The sequence below is a fragment of the Miniopterus natalensis genome, chromosome 17, assembly GCF_054644295.1.
Source record: "Miniopterus natalensis isolate mMinNat1 chromosome 17, mMinNat1.hap1, whole genome shotgun sequence".
NCBI lineage: Eukaryota > Metazoa > Chordata > Mammalia > Chiroptera > Miniopteridae > Miniopterus > Miniopterus natalensis.
Window position 1 is genome coordinate 22,533,094 of NC_142097.1, and position 17,216 is coordinate 22,550,309.

The window sequence follows — 17,216 nt, forward strand, 5'->3', positions numbered from 1 at the left end:
TGGTGAGGAGGGGGCAAGGGCACTCAGGCGCTCTCAGTGTTAGCATTTTAGTCTTACTGTCACTGCTAACGTTAGTGGCCCTCCCCTTCCTCTCCCGGAGGGTTGGGGGTGGATGTCCGGCAGTCCTCACTCCCACCAGGCACTAACAGCTGCTACTACTGCCCCTCTCCTGGGAATAGCTATCATCCCCAGAGCCAGGAGACTAATGGCTTAGTCACAGAGCCAGGCTGGCTCGATCTAGCCCAGGCTTCCCCAGCACCAGCCACTGCCATTGCTGCCAGTAAGCACAGTCAGCAGGCTGAGCACCCTGAGGTGGCTTTAGGCCAGAAAGGAATTACTTTCTGTTCTCACAGGATCCCCCCAAGGGGAAACAAACAAACAAAAAAACAGACCAACCATAGGACAGAACGGCTCTTTGAGGACTTACCTATATAGACCTAAGGCTGTGTCCCCAAGGGCAAAAACCTGGGAACAGCTCAGACCACCAAATCTTGAAGTTGAATCTTCAAGACCAGATGGTATCAGGGACAAGTAAGAGCCACAGGATAAGGGGAGAGGAGGAAAGTAAGAGAAAGGAGAAACACTCACCCACTCCACCCCACCCCCAGCAAAAAAAAAACAAAAAACCCCTGCAGAGATTAGGCAATAGCTTGGGGGAGCAGTTCAACTCTAATTTTTAGAAGAGCGCTTGCTTGGCAAATTCAACTTCAAGATAAGGTGCTCTCACCACCCACCCCTAAACCCCACCCCTACCCATATAGAAATGTTGCACTGTCCCTAGGGCTAGGTAAGGAGAAAAGAAAATGCCAGACCAAGGTCAGATATAGTGTCATCAATCTTTAATAACTTACAGATAAATGCTAAAAAATAGTTAATACAGAGGACACACATAGCTTATAAAATGGCAGTGGATCTACAAATGTTGGGAGAGATTCTTGGCACTTTCACACAGACACAAAAATAAAGACTATTATGACTGACATCCCTAGAAAAGCAGTCTGGGGGATTGCGGGGGGGGGGGGGGGGGGAGGGCAGAGACAGTTCTCCATACCAAATGCATTCTCCAAGCAACTTTCCTTTGTCCCAAAATACATCTAATTGAAAAGCCAAAGAAAAACAAGAAACAAGGTCGAGGTAGATTTGCAGTTTATATTGAAGGCTCCTCAGTTCTGTAGCCCCCACATCTCCAGAGGTGAGGATGAGGGAGAGATGTGAGTAGACAGCCCATCTCACATCCCCCTCCCCAATGCCACACCAAAGCAGGACACCCAGTGCGCTCCTCAGTCCTTCATTTAGGTGGGCAAGTCCTGCACCCTGGGGCCAAGTGAGGGGCCACAGGCTCGGCCTGGCTGTCCAAGTATACAGACCCCTACTAGTGAGGAGGGGGTGGCCTGGAGTCATCGTCGCTTCTTGCTTCCCCGGGCAGCTTTCTTCCTCTTGAGGATCATCTCATACAGGCGCTCAAGGCCTGGCTGCAGACCCGCCCCGTCCACGGCGCTGCAGCCCTGCACGTGGGTGAGAGTTGCAGCGGCCAGCTCTCGCACTGCCAGCCTCTTCTCCACCTCACCAGCGCTCAGGGCCCCAGGCTGGTCCTGCTTGTTGGCCAGCACCAACACGGGCACACCCTGGTTGTCTGAGGCCCGGCTGATTCGGTGCAGCTCCACCTTAGCCTCCTCCAGCCGCTCAGCCTCGGCAGCATCCACCACAAACACCAGCCCGTCTGTCCGGCGGGTGTAGGAGCGCCACAGGGGTCGCAACTTCTCCTGCCCACCGACATCCCACACTTGGAAAGTGGTGCCACGAGACCCACCCAGGGGCACCCGGATCTTCTCCGTGTTGAAGCCTTTGGTGGGGACGCTCTGGACAAACTCCTTGAACTTGAGTCGGTAAAGGAGAGAGGTCTTTCCAGCTGAGTCCAGCCCTATGACCACGACATGCAGGGCCTGGAAATGGGGCAAGAAGGGGGTGCTGGGCGCCATCTCTGTCAAGTGGTTCCCCATGGTGAGCTCCAGCTAAGGTGCTGGTCTTGGGGCTCACAGTAGAGGCAGGAAGGTGGCCTTGAAATTGCAGGCTCTGAGCACCACAGCTGGGTTATCTGAACAAGGAAAGGTCATGAGAGAAAACCGGACAAGAGGTTTAACAAACGTGAAATGTGCAACTTCTTGATCCTTTCCTAAACCAGCCTCCTTGTCACCCTCTTCCCTTTACTTTTAAAGAAGCTGCAGGTGTAATAAAGGCGTTCCCCTCTCCCTGGAGCCCTCACAAGGGGGATGAGATCTAGAGAAACCCCGAGGTCCCGGGACGCCTGGGGGGGGGGGCTGGATCCAGCGCCTCTTCTTCCGATTGTGATGCAGTAACGGACGCCGAGACCCCTATTCCCCAGGCGATAATCCTCCCGGGAAGGGGCAGGTCGAACAGCGCCCCCAAATTAAGAGTTAGGGTGCGGGCGCTGAGACGCGAGACTGAGGCCCGCTCGCACCCTCCCCGTCCCCAGGCGGCTGACACGCCCTCCTTACGCCGCGACCCCGTCCTTACACCGAGACCCCTTCCCCGCCGCCTCGCGACGCTCCCCAGCCAGCCTTCCTCTGATCGCCGACTCCCGCTCCCCAGGCCCCGCAGCGGGGCGGCCGCGGCCGGGCCCGCACAGCGCCTTTACCTCTCCCGGCCACGCTCCGGGCCGGCACCCGACGCCGCGCCACCTCCGCGCCTGCCTCCCGCGAGCGGCCGCTGCGCTGCGGCGCCGGGACTCGCCTTAAAACCCGCGGGTGACGTCACGACGCGCGTGCCAATCAGCAGCCTCGCGGCGGCGGAGCGGGGGCGTGGAAAAAGCGCCCCGCAGCCCGGACCGCGGAGCGGTCTGCGTCTGTTCCATCCGTGACCGTTTTAATTGATTTTTTTCTACCATATTCTAATATTTGGTATTAAACTCGGGAGTGAGCAGGGTAGATGGTGTGAGGGGCAGCGCTGAACTCGTGTGAAAAGTAAAGAACTTAATAATATTCCGCTGCACCCCCTCCCCCAGAGTTTTCCACCCACGTATAAAATCCCACCACCAGCCTCTTTTCCAGGGCTGCTGACCAGTCTTCCTCCTCTATCTTTCCTAATGCAATATTCGAACTGTGTCACCTGGAACCCCATAAAACAGTCTAAATCCATCACCCTTACTGATTCTCGCAATAGTCCTAGAGGTAGAAACTGGTGCTGCTGCTGCATTTTGCAGGTGAAGCTCAAAAGGGTTCAATGACTGGTCCAAGGTCACACACAGCTAGTAAGAGGCTGAGCAAGAACCTGTCTGAATCCATTGTCTGGGCTCCTGACCCCTGAACTATCCATCTTCTCTCATCAAGGAGGCTGTAGGGTCAAACATCCCCAGCAAACAAAACCTGGGGCCAGCCACAGACCCCTCAAGGGCCTCCCTTGTTCAAATAGATAAAGACAGGATTCTTTTTCACAGGGTGGACATTTGTTGACCTCATTCACACTGTGTGCTCTGCATGAGCCAGAGAGACCATGGGAATATAGAGGATGTTCAGGCCACAGGGTCTGGCCTCAGTGGGCTTACACTACTGAGAGAGACAAGACTGACCACTGACAGACAGGTGGGGACGAAAGGGGGTTCTACCAAAAGTAACCTCACAGGGTGATCTGACCATAAAGTCCAGTTCCTAACTGGGCAGGTCATGGTGAGCAGTCACACCCCAGGTATATAACTTTTTAGTAAAATGTTTGTCTTTCCCTTAAGCAAGCCTTGTCCAATGTTTGTGCATCTAGATTAATACACCTTTGACAAAAGCTTAACTACCCTCAGGAAAGCACAGAATCTTGTTAGCTATCCTGTAACCCAGCTATTTTAAACTTTCTTCATCTCATGGCACACATAAATTAATTACTAAAATTCTGCAGCACATCAAAAAATATATTTTTTGTCATTCTAAAAAAAAAAAAAGGTGCCTGGCCAGGCGTGGCTCAGCGGTTGAGCATCAGCTTAGGATCCAGGAGATCGTGCTTTGATTCCCAGTCAGGGCACATGCTTGGGTTGTGGGCTTGATCCCCAGTTGGGAGTGTGCAGGAGACAGCCAATCAATGATGGCTCTTTCATCATTGATGTTTCTCTCTCTCTCTCTCTCTCTCCTCCTTCCTATCTCTGAAATCAATAAAGATATATTTTTTTAAAAAATTCTTGTGGCACACCAGAGTGCCTGCCGCAGCACACTGGTTGAAAATCGCTGCTATAATCCAATCCCCATCTTGCTTTCTCCTGCCCTCATGTACTCTTTCTTACTTTCCTGCTTAATTTTATTTATTTACAGTGGTACCTCGGTTTTCAAACGTCTCCCTTGACAAACATTTCACGCTATAAACCCAGAAGGAAATGCTTTGGTTTTCAAACACCCCTGGAAAGTGGATCATGCCACACGGCTTCTGCTGAGGACAAGATCCTGAGGCCTGGCTGTCGGCTGTGGATCCCTCGGTTTTCGAACATTTCCTAACTTGAATGGTCTTCCGGAATGGATCACATTCGAAAACCGAGGCACCACTGTATTTACTTACTTACTTATTTATTGTAGTTGTTAATTCTCACCAAGGATATTTTTTCCATTGAATTTTTTTTAGAGAGAGTGGAAGGGAGGGGAAGAGAGAAACATCAAAGGCAGGATGGAACCTGCAACCCAGGTACGTGCCCTTGATGAGGAGTCAAACCCGAGGCCCTTCAGTTCGCTTGCGACTCTAACCACGAAGCAACACCAGCCAACGTTTCCCTGCTTAATTTTATTCTATTTTTTTAAATATGTTTTTATTGATTTCAGAGAGAGGAAGGGAGAGGGAGAGAGAGTTAGAAACATCAATGATGAGAGAGAATCATCGATGGGCTGCCTCCTGCATGCCCCCCACTGGGGATCAAGCCTGAAACCCAGGCATGTGCCCTGACCAGGAATCGAACCATGGCCTCCTGGTTCATGGGTCAATGCTCCACCACTGAGCACACCAGCCGGGCCCTGCTTAATTTTAAATGCATAAAAGAAACTTCGAAATTGTCATTCTCTGGAGCATTTGAGATCTTGCTTCCCAGCAATTATCATCAGTTTTGGCTTACAAACTTTTTTAAAAAACATTTCTACTGATTTTTAAAAAATATTTTCTATTGATTTTTAAAAAGAGAGAAAGGGAGAGGGAGAGAGAGAAAAAACAACAGCATTGACGCTCCTTCACACCCCCCACCAGGAACTGAGCTGGAAACCAGGCATGTGCTCTGACCGGGAATGGAACTGGCAGCCATTTGGTGCACGGGACGACACCCAACCGAGTCACACTGGCCAGGACTCAAATAAACTCATAAAAATTCTCTACAGGTTTGAATGTTTCATCAATCACAGGGAACACAGTGACAGTACAGGACAGTGTATGTATTGGGCTTTTGTAAACCGTGACTAGTAGAACTTCAGAGAAGGGAGGCAGAGTGTCAAATGAAAGCTTCTGGAAAGGTTTCTAGGAGTTCATTAGCCCTGTGTAGGATTATTAAGAGGGGCTCAGAACTGGGCTGCACCTCCCCAGCCATTGCAGGCTGATACAATCTGGGCATCCCTAAAGAGGGCGTGTCACAAAGGGGCAGTGTGACCAAAAGGATCACAGCAAAAGGAGGACCGTGATGACAAGGAGGAGAGGAGCAAAAGAGAATAAAATTTTAAATCTACTATCTCCATTTTTACAAGGTGGCTGGGTTCTTGCGTTTATTATGTGCTTCAACATCAATCTTTTCAAGGCTATATCTGAGGGGGATTGGAAAAAGGGGAGGGTCAGTTTTTGTCAGACAGGAAGGCCTAGCCCTTCCTGCCACTAGCTCCCCATCTGTTTAGTACCAGCCTGCCCTGACACCTCCTTCTACCCCTCCCTGCCACAAAGTCAGCCACTTGGTTACCTCCAAGATGCTGGAAGCTCCTTGAATCCCTGATGAGATTAAGACCTTAGGAAATGAGTTTTTTACACCCCCATTTTGGAGGGTGGCAGATGGTTGCAGGAGCAAAGGAACAGAGGTGGAGCTGAGCACAGTGAGTTAGAAGAGGGGGAGACAGAGCAAGCCAAGAGATAGGTGACTGCTACCCCAGTGAATGCCCACTGCGTGCCAGGCTCTGGTCTAGGAGCTTGGAATACTTTTCCTTTTTTAATACACAACCCAAGAAGTATGGTTATTCTAAAAAGAAGAAATCAGTGCTGGCCAGTGTTGTTCGGTGGTTAGAGCATCTGTCTAAGCAGGTTCGATTCCTGGTCAAGGGCATGACGTATACTTGGGTCATCACAGGTTCTACCCCAGACCCCAGTCAGGGTGAGTGCAGGAAGCAACCAATTGATGTGACACATGAATGTTTCTCTCTCTCTCTCTTCCTCCCCCTCCCACTCTCTCTAAAAATCAATGGAAAAAAATATCCTCCAGTGAGGAGCAACAAAAAATAAAATAAATAAATAAAATAAAAGGAAGAAACCAAAGCACAGAAAGGTTAGGTAATTTACCCAAGGTTATCCAGCAAGAAATTGTCCAAGCGTGGCTTTGAACAAATGTTTCAGTGGCTATGAAACCAAAAAACACACAGAAACAGAGAACTGAAAACATACAGATTGTCTTGTGTTTCTTCAACAATCTTTGAAACTTCTTTAACATTTCTCCTATATCTCCTGGGCCTCACACCCAAGAAGAAAATTGTCACTTGATTATCTGATAAAGGATGTGAAACTGGCAATCCCACCCCACCCTTCACCTTTCGTGTTTGCCACAGAAGGTGTTGATGAACAAATAGGAAGGAGAAGGTGGGGCAAGGGAGGGATGAAGGAAGGGACCCAGCTTGTCGGGGCAGCACCAGGTTGTGGGTCTACCCCGATCATGTCTCCTTTAGATGGGAACTCCAGTCCGCACCCCTAGCTCTGGCCTCAGGAAACCTCCTCCATTAATGATCATTTGCTTTCCTGGCCTTCTTACCTCTACAGCCATTTCTCTCCACAAGATCACAGCCCAGGACCTAGTGTTCTGGGGGATTCACTGCAGAAAACATTCAATTTTTTTTTTTTTTGCCTGAGTCAGGGGCTGCTCTGTGGGAAACATTCAAACATTTGTACATTGAACATTCATATTTGGAGTGTCTGCTGCATGCAAGGCTCCACTCTAGGTTCTGAGCATGCAGCCCCGAGTGAGATGGACAAGGATCTGTGCCCGCGGAGTGTGTATTACGGTGGGGAATAGGAGAGACAGGCAGTGGATAAAGAAGCTAATTTCACATAGTGATACATGCAGTCAAGGAAAATTAAGCAAACACGTGCTGGAGAGTGATGGGGGAAGGAAACTACTTTAGATTGAGGGGGTACTGAGGAAGCCCTCTCCAATTGGTAGCATTAGAACCAAGGTTTAAGTGATGAGTCAAGTGAGCATTCTAGACAGGACAGGCTAGCTGGGACCTTCTGCTTCCCCCTAGTGGCTCCCCCACCTGGATCAGATTCCAGCTGCTGTGTCACTGCTTTTCCTCAGAGCTGTCTCCCCCCCAAGACTAAGCCCTGAGCCCAAGAGCTGGGTTTTTTCATCTAGAGCTCTGTAGTACCTAGCACCGTGCCTGGCACACTAGGCAGTCAGGAAATCTTGCAGGAATTCATGTATGCATGAGGGAATGATTAAATGTACTAGGGGGTTCCCCGAGTATGGGAACCAAACATCCACCCCTAGCCTGGGACTTTCTTCGTCTGGGGTCCTTGAGCCCTTGGGGATCCTGTTGATACTGAGTTGAGCATTCTTGACAAGGTCTGAGTAGCACTGAACTCACAGGCTTTTACTGGGGAGGAAGGGCTTCTTGGAGGAGAAAAACAGGCTAGGAGGAGGGATGACACCGGAGCGGCCAGCCTCAAAGCCTGGCAGGCTGAAACCCTGGGCTGAGAGTCATCATGAGTTCTGTCCCTCACTAGTAGAGTGGCTTGGAAAAGCCACTTTCCCCCTGGGAGCCTCAGTTTCCTCAGCATGTGATGAGGGGCTTCATGATTCCAGGTGCCTTCCCCATGACAGTCCATGCTCTAGAGTAGGGGAGGGAAGTGAGTGGATGGAGCCCCCCTGAGAAGTGGCTAAGGACATCCTTTAATATTTTTTATTTATTTATTTTTGAGAGAAACGTCAATGCAAGAAAGAAACCAATCAAACCTGGGCATGTGCCCTGACCAGGAATTGAACTGGTGACCTTTCGGCGCACGGGACGACGCTGAACCAGCTGAGCCACACCGGCCAGGGCACTGAGGACATCATTTTCTCTGAAACATAGTATCCTAAACAAGTACTTGTCTGAGTGCACAAATGAAAGGAGGAGACAGTGGGGTAGGGTAGTGGATTCCAAGGAGCAGCTGTTAGCCTGGGAATCACAAAGACCCATTTTTCAAATCCCAGCTTTGTTTCCTCAATAATAAAATGGGGAAAATCATAACATACCTCTGGAATGAGAGTGTGTGTGTGTGCGTGTGTGTGCCTGCGCACGGGCAGGGGAGGAGGTGGGCGGGGAATGTGGAAGGGCCCCATGGGTACCCTTCTCCCCTACCAACGGCCCTTTCAAAGGCAGTCCTTCCAAAACCAAGTCCCAGTGCCCAGCCAAGGGCTGGAAAGCAGCAGATGCTGCCCCCTGCTGGATATGCTTGCCACTGCTTGATTCCTGAAGCAAAGTGGAGGAGTAGGTTAAGTTGTACAGGTTCCTTTGCCTCTTCTGGAGTCCTTTCAGACAGGACCTTTCGTACAGTTTAGGGTTGGAAATGGCAATTCCACCCTCTTCAAGTTTTTTGTGGACGTGAGATCATATTTGAATGAACATTATTTGAGCATAAAATCTAATTTCAATTATATTTCTCATACTTTTTTAAAAACTTATCTTTATTGTTCAAAGTATTACATGCTCCCTTTTCCCCCTTGATCCCCTCCACCCCACCTGAGCCCCCATCTCCTACTTTTACTGAGAGCCTAAAAATAGGGGCAGGGGAGGCTGAGGCAGGAGGAGGCTGCAGGGAAGGAAGGTTATGAAGAACTCAGTTGCTTCCATGTTGCAGTGTTTGTGGGGAAAGATCCAGGTGGGGAACGGTGTCCAGTATCCATTTGCATAGGAGCCTGGTGCTCAGGGTTGGCCCTGGCTGGAGAAGGGGACTTGGGTGATCAGCAAGGAACCGCAACAAGGAGTCCCAAAAGGATGGTAACACCTGGGGAGCAATGACGGGGAAGAAGGGACAACCAAATTAGAGAGAAGCAGAGGCATGAGGTAGGGGGAGAGCCATGACCACACTCTGAACGGAACATGATGACTGGCCAGTTATGGAAGCTGATGGGTTCCTTGGAGCATTCACAACAGGAGCTAATCCCCAGTGACCTTAACAGTCTGATTTAGTCTTTATTATTTGAGATTTCTCTACCAACTCACCAACGTTGTCTTGCATGCATTGAGAGAGAGAGTGTGTAGCTTCAAATAGTGGTTCCCAAATTTGTGAGTACATCAGAATCATCTGGAGGGCTTGATAAAACACAGATTGCTGGGCCCCATTTCCAGAATACCTGTCAACCAATCAGTCACAGGTGGAGAATGTGCATTTCTAACAAGTTCTCAGGTGATACTGATGCTGCTGGCCCCGAGACCACATTATGAGGACTACTGGCTGGGAAGAGGAGTTCCAGCCGTGACTTTGACATTTTCCAGTGAGCACTTGCGCAAATTACTTATCTTTCCCAGCCTCAATATCTTCATCTGTAAAGTCAGATGATCATACTTATCTCACAGGGTTATTATGAGAATAAAATAAGTGAAGTATTCAGCAAAGGGCTTGCCATATACAAGTCCTCTACACCTGGTAGCTATTATGATGATAGTAAATTAGTGTATTTCAACCAAAACAAAAAACACTGGCTGAGGAAGCCAGTTGTGGAATATCTTCATCAGACAACATACAAAATGACTAGTACAGGTTGACCATCCACTGCCATTTCTTTTCCAATGTATGTGACTCAAAGCATTGCTGCTCAATCTTTAATGTGCTCATGAACCCCCTGTGGACCTTATAAAACGCAGATTCTAATTTAGTGGGTGTTATGGACTGAATGGGTCCCACCAAAGTTCTGCAGCCAGCCCAGCTGAGAGGACAAGAATGAGTGAGGGGGGAGATGGGAAATATTATATCTGTGTAGTTATTACTTAATTTCATATGTCAGCTGAAGATGGATTCGAGGCACCATTAGGTCTCCCATCTTCTCAGTTGGCGCCTTCTGGCTCAATTAACCTTTCCTTTCTCCCAACTCCGACGTTTTGAGTTTTGGCCTTTGGAAGTGTTAAGACTCTGGCTGGGGTGAGCGGGCCGAGGGGGTCTGGCTCACTCACCAAAGTCACGAGAAGCCGGTGCACAAATCAGAACGTTCAATCACGACTTTAGAGCAGGAGCTGCTCCTTTGCAACCACGGAGCCCGCATGTCTGCAACCGAAGGAAGGCACCTCCTCCCTCCAAGGATCAAAATACCTGAGAAACTGAATCAGCGAGCACGACAAGATGGCCCGATAAACGTGGCAGTGAGCAGAAAGGGAACCAACGAAACGCCGAGAAACGCAGAGGGTCGTCATCATTACCACCAGCCGGGAGGTGTGCTACTCGCTTTCCACACGCACAAATCGCATTACTTAATACTTATTTATTCATTAACCCAACAACACCCCCCCGAAAATAGTAAGCGTCTAGTAATATGCCAGGCCCTGATCTGAGCCCTGGAGGTATAAACGTGGACAAGAGAGAAAAAGGTCCCTGCTCCGGAGCTTACCGGCTATTAGGCTAAAAGGCAGCAGACAAGTAAGAGTACGCGATATTGGGTGCCACGGAGTACAATGTGCCAGGCAGCGGAGAACAGGGGCCCTGGGTGGCTGAGGGAAGGCTGAGCACAGGGCTGCACGCCAGCCGCTAAGGTTCCCGTTTTCCGGATCGAGACGAAGAGGCTAAGCTGCGGAGAGAGAAGTGACCTGCCTGAGCTCTTTTCCCTCGCGCTTGGTTCCTGCAGGCACAGGGTATGCCGGCCGTGTCTCGTTATTCCTAATAATGACGTCTATTAATTTCTCAAGTCATTCTCTCCGATTTACAGATGACCTGTCGCAGGCAGAGGGTGAAGCGAGGAGGCCGAGTCCAGTACCGGGCCACGGGGTTCCTGAGGTTCACGGGGGTCAGGGCCCAGGTCTTCCAAGTCTGCGCTCCTAGCGGCCGCCCAGACGGCGGCTTGGTTCCCGTCTCCGCAGGCACAGGGCTTGTGCGGCAGGCTCAGCAACACTTGTTCCTCCTAGTGAGCCGGACACACAAACAAGAACATTTTCTTTCTTTTGGTGCCTTTTTCTAGGCCCCGCGCTCTCGGCTTCATGGGCGGATTTGGCCTCTTCCCCTAACCATGTGTGTGGTTTGGGGCAAGTTGCTTGACCTCTCGGTCTCAGCTACCCCACCTGTTAGGTCACCTTTGCAAGTGTGACGCGAGGCAAGCACTTAGCACAAAGCCTGGCCCGACCGATAATTCTTTCCTATTTGCAACGCAATGCAATGCAACACGGGCTCATCCGTTTCAGTGCCACAGCCCACACTGAAACTTCCCCGGAACCTGGTCGGCACACTAGGATGCACACTGTAGACGACTAAACCAAGGTGGCCTCATGAGCTCCGTGTAGGCTCCCTCAATCCCCCAAGGTGGGCATTAAGGATCCCGCTTCTCCTATGGGGACACTAAGGCTGGGGAGGCGAAGGAGTTTGCTCAAGCCCCCCGCCGACAGGGTGGAGCGGGCTCCTGAGGCCCAGGGAGGGAGTCGGCCCTGGCGGGGCCGGACCTCCGCTACCAGCTTTTTTCTCTGCAGCCCCCGCCAGGCGACCCCGGACGGGCGCTTCCCGGCCGAGTCCTGGGCCTGGACCGAGCGAGTCCCGGGGCACCCCCTGTGTCTTCACAGCGACGACCCGAGGGCTTCCTTGGGAACTAGGACCCCCCTGTTCCAACTCCGGTCTACCGACCGCTCGGCTGGGAGGCGCCCAGATTCCCTCGGTTCCGTCATTTCGCGAGAACCGGCAGGCACGAGGAGCTCGTCCGCAGCCCAGTTTCCGCTCATGCGCGCAGAGGTCGTTCCAAGGGGGGGGGGGGGTAACGGACCCGCGCTGGTAGGCCTGCCCGCGTGGGAAAGGCGGGGCATGCAAATTAGGGTCGGCCCGTTAGCCACCGTGCCAAGCGGATATAAAAATTCACTGAAAAACGTAGGGAATTGAAAAGAAATCCTCACGGGGTCTAATGTATTCTACACATGTGTCAAGATGCTGTGGCGATGAGGCTTCGCTTGATGGTGCCACTGCTCACCGTGACTTAAATATGGGTGGAAGGAGCAGGGTACCGGGTAGGCGCGAGCAGCGGGTATCGCTTCTCGGCCTTTTGGCTAAGATCAAGTGTAGTATCTGTTCTTATCAGTTTAATATCTGATACGTCCTCTATCCGAGGACATTATATTAAATGTATTTTTGGAGCAGGGAGATGGAATAGGAGCTTGCTCCGTCCACTCCGCGCATCGACCCGGTATTGCAGTACCTCCGGGAACGGTGCACCCCCCCGGGGGAAATAACTGTGGTTTGAAACGGAAGATAATCGTAGTTACTTCGGCTGTGTCTCTCACGGTCTACTTTGGGACCGAACCACCACTACACCCCTGCTAGTAGGTTGTGATGGTAAACGGCCTTCCTTAACTTTTACGCCCGAATGTTCCCGAAGAGCGGCTTTTCGTAACGTATCTCCAAGGACTACTTTCACGTTACAAGCCTAACTTGCTCTTCGCTTAGTTTTCTTTGCCTTGCCCTCGGCTGCCTGAAACTGGACTGGACGCCCCTCGTCCTCTGCTGGGGACTAGAGACGGCCGGGCACCCTTCCTGCCGCCACGCCGCGTCCAACCCGGGGCGCCTGACAACCAGGAGATGGGGGAACCAAAGCGGTGAGCAGAAGACCGTTTCATACACACAGGCCTGAACAGAGAGCATGGGACGGGAAGGCCTGAAAGGTCATGTCAGGTGCAGGCTACGTGATGATTATGGGCGTCCCTAAATGACTTGGCAGCTGGCAGAAAAATGAAGCCAGGTAAAGTGGGATGGGAAGCAGCAGTGCCCAGGATGGGAGGGGGAGTGCCTTCCCGACACTATAAAACGGGTGTTCTCTCTCTTTTACAGGTGAGGTGGAAGTGCCTTTCCATAGAGGGCGCTTGTAAAGAGATGCCTGCATATGCTTGGCGCTTCCACGAGGAAATGTAGCTTCCCGAGGACGCTAATTAGAGAGGTGTTACCATTATCCCCATTCTACAGTTTAAAAAGCCCGAGGCCCCGCGCGGTGAACAAACTGCCTAAATCCGGACTTTGCTTCACATTAGCTGTGTGACCTTAGGCAAATTGCTTAGCTTCTGTGAGCTTCGGTCTGTAACAGTGCTGTCCACTAGAAATGTGAGTCGCATATGTAATTCGTGATTTTCTAGTAGCCACATTAAAATATAAGATAAAGATAAATCGGTGAAATTAAGCCATTTTATTTAACTCGTATCTAAAATATTGCTTAAATATGTAATCAATATAAAATTTGAGATATTTTACATATCTTTTACCAAGTCTTCAAAATCCCACGTGTACTTTACACTTACGGCACATCTCGACACGGACTAATCACATTTCCAGTGCTCGGTGGCCCCATGTGGCTGTCGGCCGCGACAGCGCAGGCCAATAGAATGGGGATGGTGGTAACAAGGTGGGCATGAGGCACTTGCCTTGACGGGGGGGTGGAGGTGGGGGGGTGGGATTTAAAAAAAGGGAACACCAAAAAACCCTGGTCATCAAGATAAATATAGTATCATCAAGGTAAGGTGAATTGTATTAAAATAGTACTTATCTTGATTACGGAAGGATTTTTTGTGTGGACACTCCACTAAAGCCGCGGGCCCCCTCCCCGCCCCCCCCCCCCCCCCGGCCCCTCAAGGCGAGTGCTTCACTGGCCTCACCCTAGTCCTGGCCCTACAATAATGATTGATACTGATGATGATGATGATGATGATGATGATGGTGGTGGTGATTAGAAGAAGGAGACCACGACGATGACTCCCTCTTAGGGGTGTAGAGTGAATTAAATAAGGTAATACAGGTACAACGCTCGGCCCAGGGGGGCTGGCACTGGGAAGGGCTCAGACAACAGCTGCGATCAGGCCGCTCAGGGTGAAATGACCGATTGGGTTTCAGTCTCAAATCCGTGATACCTTCTAGCTTTTCTGAGGTCCAACGAAAGAACTAGAAACTCCCCAACTACACAGAAGTTCTGTTAGAGAGGAGGATGGGAAAGGTAAATGCTGACTGGGCAGCCGGCCGTCTCTGCCACAGAGGGAAAACTGGAGGAACTGGGTGGGGCGGGGGCTGAGGGGTCCGGCGGTCCGGGGGTCCGGGGCGGGCACTTACTTAACGTATTGACTGGCCTTGATGCCCAGAGCATCCCCGGCAGTCACCTCTCTCCTCCCTGGTGTCCTGCCACTCCTGGCCAGATCCCCCACCTTCCTCCCTGGTTGGGGCCAGTAGCCTCCTAATTGCTGCTGCTCTTTATCAGTCTGATCCGGGCACAGGTTAGTCACTGAAACGTTTACTGAGCACCTACTGTATGCCGGGCACTGGGCTAGCGCTGGGATCCAGAGATAAGCACTGATGAGGTCACCGCCCTCAATGATCTTCGATTTCAGTGGGGGAGGTAAAGGATTGCCCCAAAGGGTGGTGAGTGGTGTACCTGAAGTGAATTGCGGGGCGGGATGAAATACATAGGTGAGGAAGCGGGGAAGGGCAACGACGTCGCCGGCGGAGGGAGCTTGATGTGCGGGGCCCGGGATTTGCTTCATTCACAGAAGCACCGCGAGACGCGGGCGCTGGAGCTGGAGACGACCCCTCCAGCTGCCCTGCCCTGCCCTGCCCTGCCCTGCCCTGCCCTGCCCTGCCCTGCCCTGCCCTGCCCTGGGCTTCCCGTCCGGCACGCGCCTCCCCCCGTCCCACTGTCTGCCCCCAGCCTTCCGGGAAAGCCCCCCTCCAGACCTTGCGCTCCCGCGACTCAGGACGAGCCCCTCACGCGACGGGACAGGTTCGGAGCTCGTCTTTCCGCGGGGCGGACGACCGAGTTGCACACAACACAGACAGTCCGGGCGTTTCTAGCGACTGGTCTTTCTTCAGGAAGACGCTCTGCCAGCAGCCCCTTTCTACAGGCCTCTCTTGCCGCCCAGCCCTGACCCCCGCAGGTCCCGTCCTTTCTCTCCGGTTGTACGAACGAGGAGCTGGACCGCCCGGCCGCGGTTCAGAGGCTGCGCGAGGGAAGAGGCAGCCCGCCGGAGCCACGCCTCCCGGGCGCGGAAGGGCGGGCATACAAATTAGAAATGGCGTTTCCCCCGCGAAGGATGGTGCAACGAGAGACGTACAATTTCTCTTTTAAAATATAGAGAGTTTTAAAAATCGGCACGAGAGCCTTATCATCTGGTGGCTGGTACGGTTCTGCCAAGGAAGCAAAGGGAGCGAGACCTCGACTGCCGAAGACCTCGCTCACCATGAGTGTAATGTGGGTGGCAGGGGGAGGGCGGCGGCGAGGGGGCGGGCCGGCGGCATCGCTTCTCGGCCTTTTGGCTAAGATCAAGTGTAGTATCTGTTCTTATCAGTTTAATATCTGATACGTCCTCTATCCGAGGACAATATATTAAATGGATTTTTGGAGCTGGGAGATGGAATAGGAGCTTGCTCCGTCCACTCCGCGCATCGACCCGGTATTGCAGTACCTCCGGGAACGGTGCACCCCCTCGGGGGCCTACAACTGCTGGTTTGCAAGAGTAGAATTGCCTGGTCGTGGTGCTTTTTCGTGTCTCACGTGCAGAGTGGCCTCGTTCTCTCCGGCGTGGAAACTGGTGATCCTACGCGGGTGTCAAGGGGGGCGCGTGGGCAGGCCCCAGTGCCCAGCTTTGCGACCGAAAGGTGTTCCACTCCGGTTAACGCAGCCCGGGCGATCCCCTTCCCAGAACGCATGGCGCCCGGGACCAAGGCGGCCGGCCCAAACAACGCGGACTCGGACGCGAGCAGAGACGTCCTGATCCAGGAGGCGCGGGGCTAGGGATGCGGGTGGCTGACGGAGCCGTGGTCATCGCGACCGGTGGGGCGCTGGCTGAGCGGGTAGGAGGCACGGTCTCCTTCACTGAACGGTTGTTGAGCGTGTGCAGTACGAGCGGGACGGTGAGGGGACCGGAGCAGTGAGCAAAACCAAGTTCTTGCTTTCAGGGCCTCCAACCGTGAGAGCTGCCACCGCGTCAGCTCTTCCTTCGCAGTCAAGTCCCGGGCGGCCGCCCCTCCTCTACCATCTGGGCGCTGCCGGACCCCGCACGCCGCAACGTGGGGCCCCCCAGCCGGGTTTGGGACCAGCGCGCGCGGAGGCGGCGGGGAGCCTGGAGTCGGCGCGAGAGGCCGCGGCTCCTGGGGTGGGGGTGGGGACAAAAGGCGGGGCATGCAGATCAGAAATGGCTGTTCTGCGCGGGAACAACCAGGGGTACAGGATTTCTGGGTTAAAATGTAGAGCACAAAAATCTGCCCGAGAGTCTGTTGATACCCACGCTACTGTGGGCGACGCAAAGAAATCAGATACGGAGTGAGGGTTAGGGTTCTCGCCGTGCCTTGAATGTGCGTGACACCAGGAGGGGGACGGCGAGGGGGGGAGGGCACCGGCATCGCTTCTCGGCCTTTTGGCTAAGATCAAGTGTAGTATCTGTTCTTATCAGTTTAATATCTGGTACGTCCTCTATCCGAGGATAACATATTAAACGGATTTTTGGAGCTGGGAGATGGAATAGGAGCTTGCTCCGTCCACTCCGCGCATCGACCCGGTATTGCAGTGTCTCCGGGAACGGTGCACCCCGTCGGGGGTAACCGGTCGCTGTTCAATGTCAGCTGCTACGCGGGAAGTTGCTCCTCTCTTTCTCCTCTGAACCGGCCAGGCGGGGCTTTACCTGGCTGGGTGGCTGGGTGGCTGGGTGGCTGGCTGGGTGGGTGGGTGGGTGGGTGGGCGGGCGGGTTTCTCTGGGCCAGAAAACACATGTTCGCCTTCCGGGAAAGGGTCTTTGGCTCTGGGGGCCTGTGCGCTTAGGCCTCACAGCTACTACTGGGGGGGTGGGACAAACACACACGGGCGC

General features: G+C 52.5%; 1 protein-coding gene and 3 non-coding genes across 4 annotated transcripts; 3 read left to right on the forward strand and 1 right to left on the reverse strand.

Annotated features, from left to right (window-relative positions):
- Positions 1–1,017: 1,017 nt before the first annotated feature.
- Positions 1,018–2,082, reverse strand: ARL4D (ARF like GTPase 4D). Its single transcript, XM_016202033.2, has one exon. The coding sequence runs from the start codon at positions 1,998–2,000 to the stop codon at positions 1,398–1,400; it is 603 nt and encodes a 200-aa protein (XP_016057519.1). The 5' UTR covers positions 2,001–2,082; the 3' UTR covers positions 1,018–1,397.
- A 10,329-nt stretch (positions 2,083–12,411) lies between these two features.
- Positions 12,412–12,602, forward strand: LOC148091254 (U2 spliceosomal RNA). The gene has a single exon (XR_015715975.1). It is a non-coding gene; the product is annotated as a U2 spliceosomal RNA (small nuclear RNA).
- Positions 12,603–15,649: 3,047 nt separating this feature from the next.
- LOC148091255 (U2 spliceosomal RNA) lies at positions 15,650–15,840 on the forward strand. Its single transcript, XR_015715973.1, has one exon. It is a non-coding gene; the product is annotated as a U2 spliceosomal RNA (small nuclear RNA).
- A 913-nt stretch (positions 15,841–16,753) lies between these two features.
- On the forward strand, positions 16,754–16,944 carry LOC148091256 (U2 spliceosomal RNA). The gene has a single exon (XR_015715979.1). It is a non-coding gene; the product is annotated as a U2 spliceosomal RNA (small nuclear RNA).
- Positions 16,945–17,216: the final 272 nt, after the last annotated feature.

What these genes read in the sequence shown, in the direction of transcription:
- ARL4D (XM_016202033.2), bottom strand. Translation starts at nt 2,000, where the DNA reads ATGGGGAACCACTTGACAGAGATGGCGCCCAGCACCCCCTTCTTGCCC.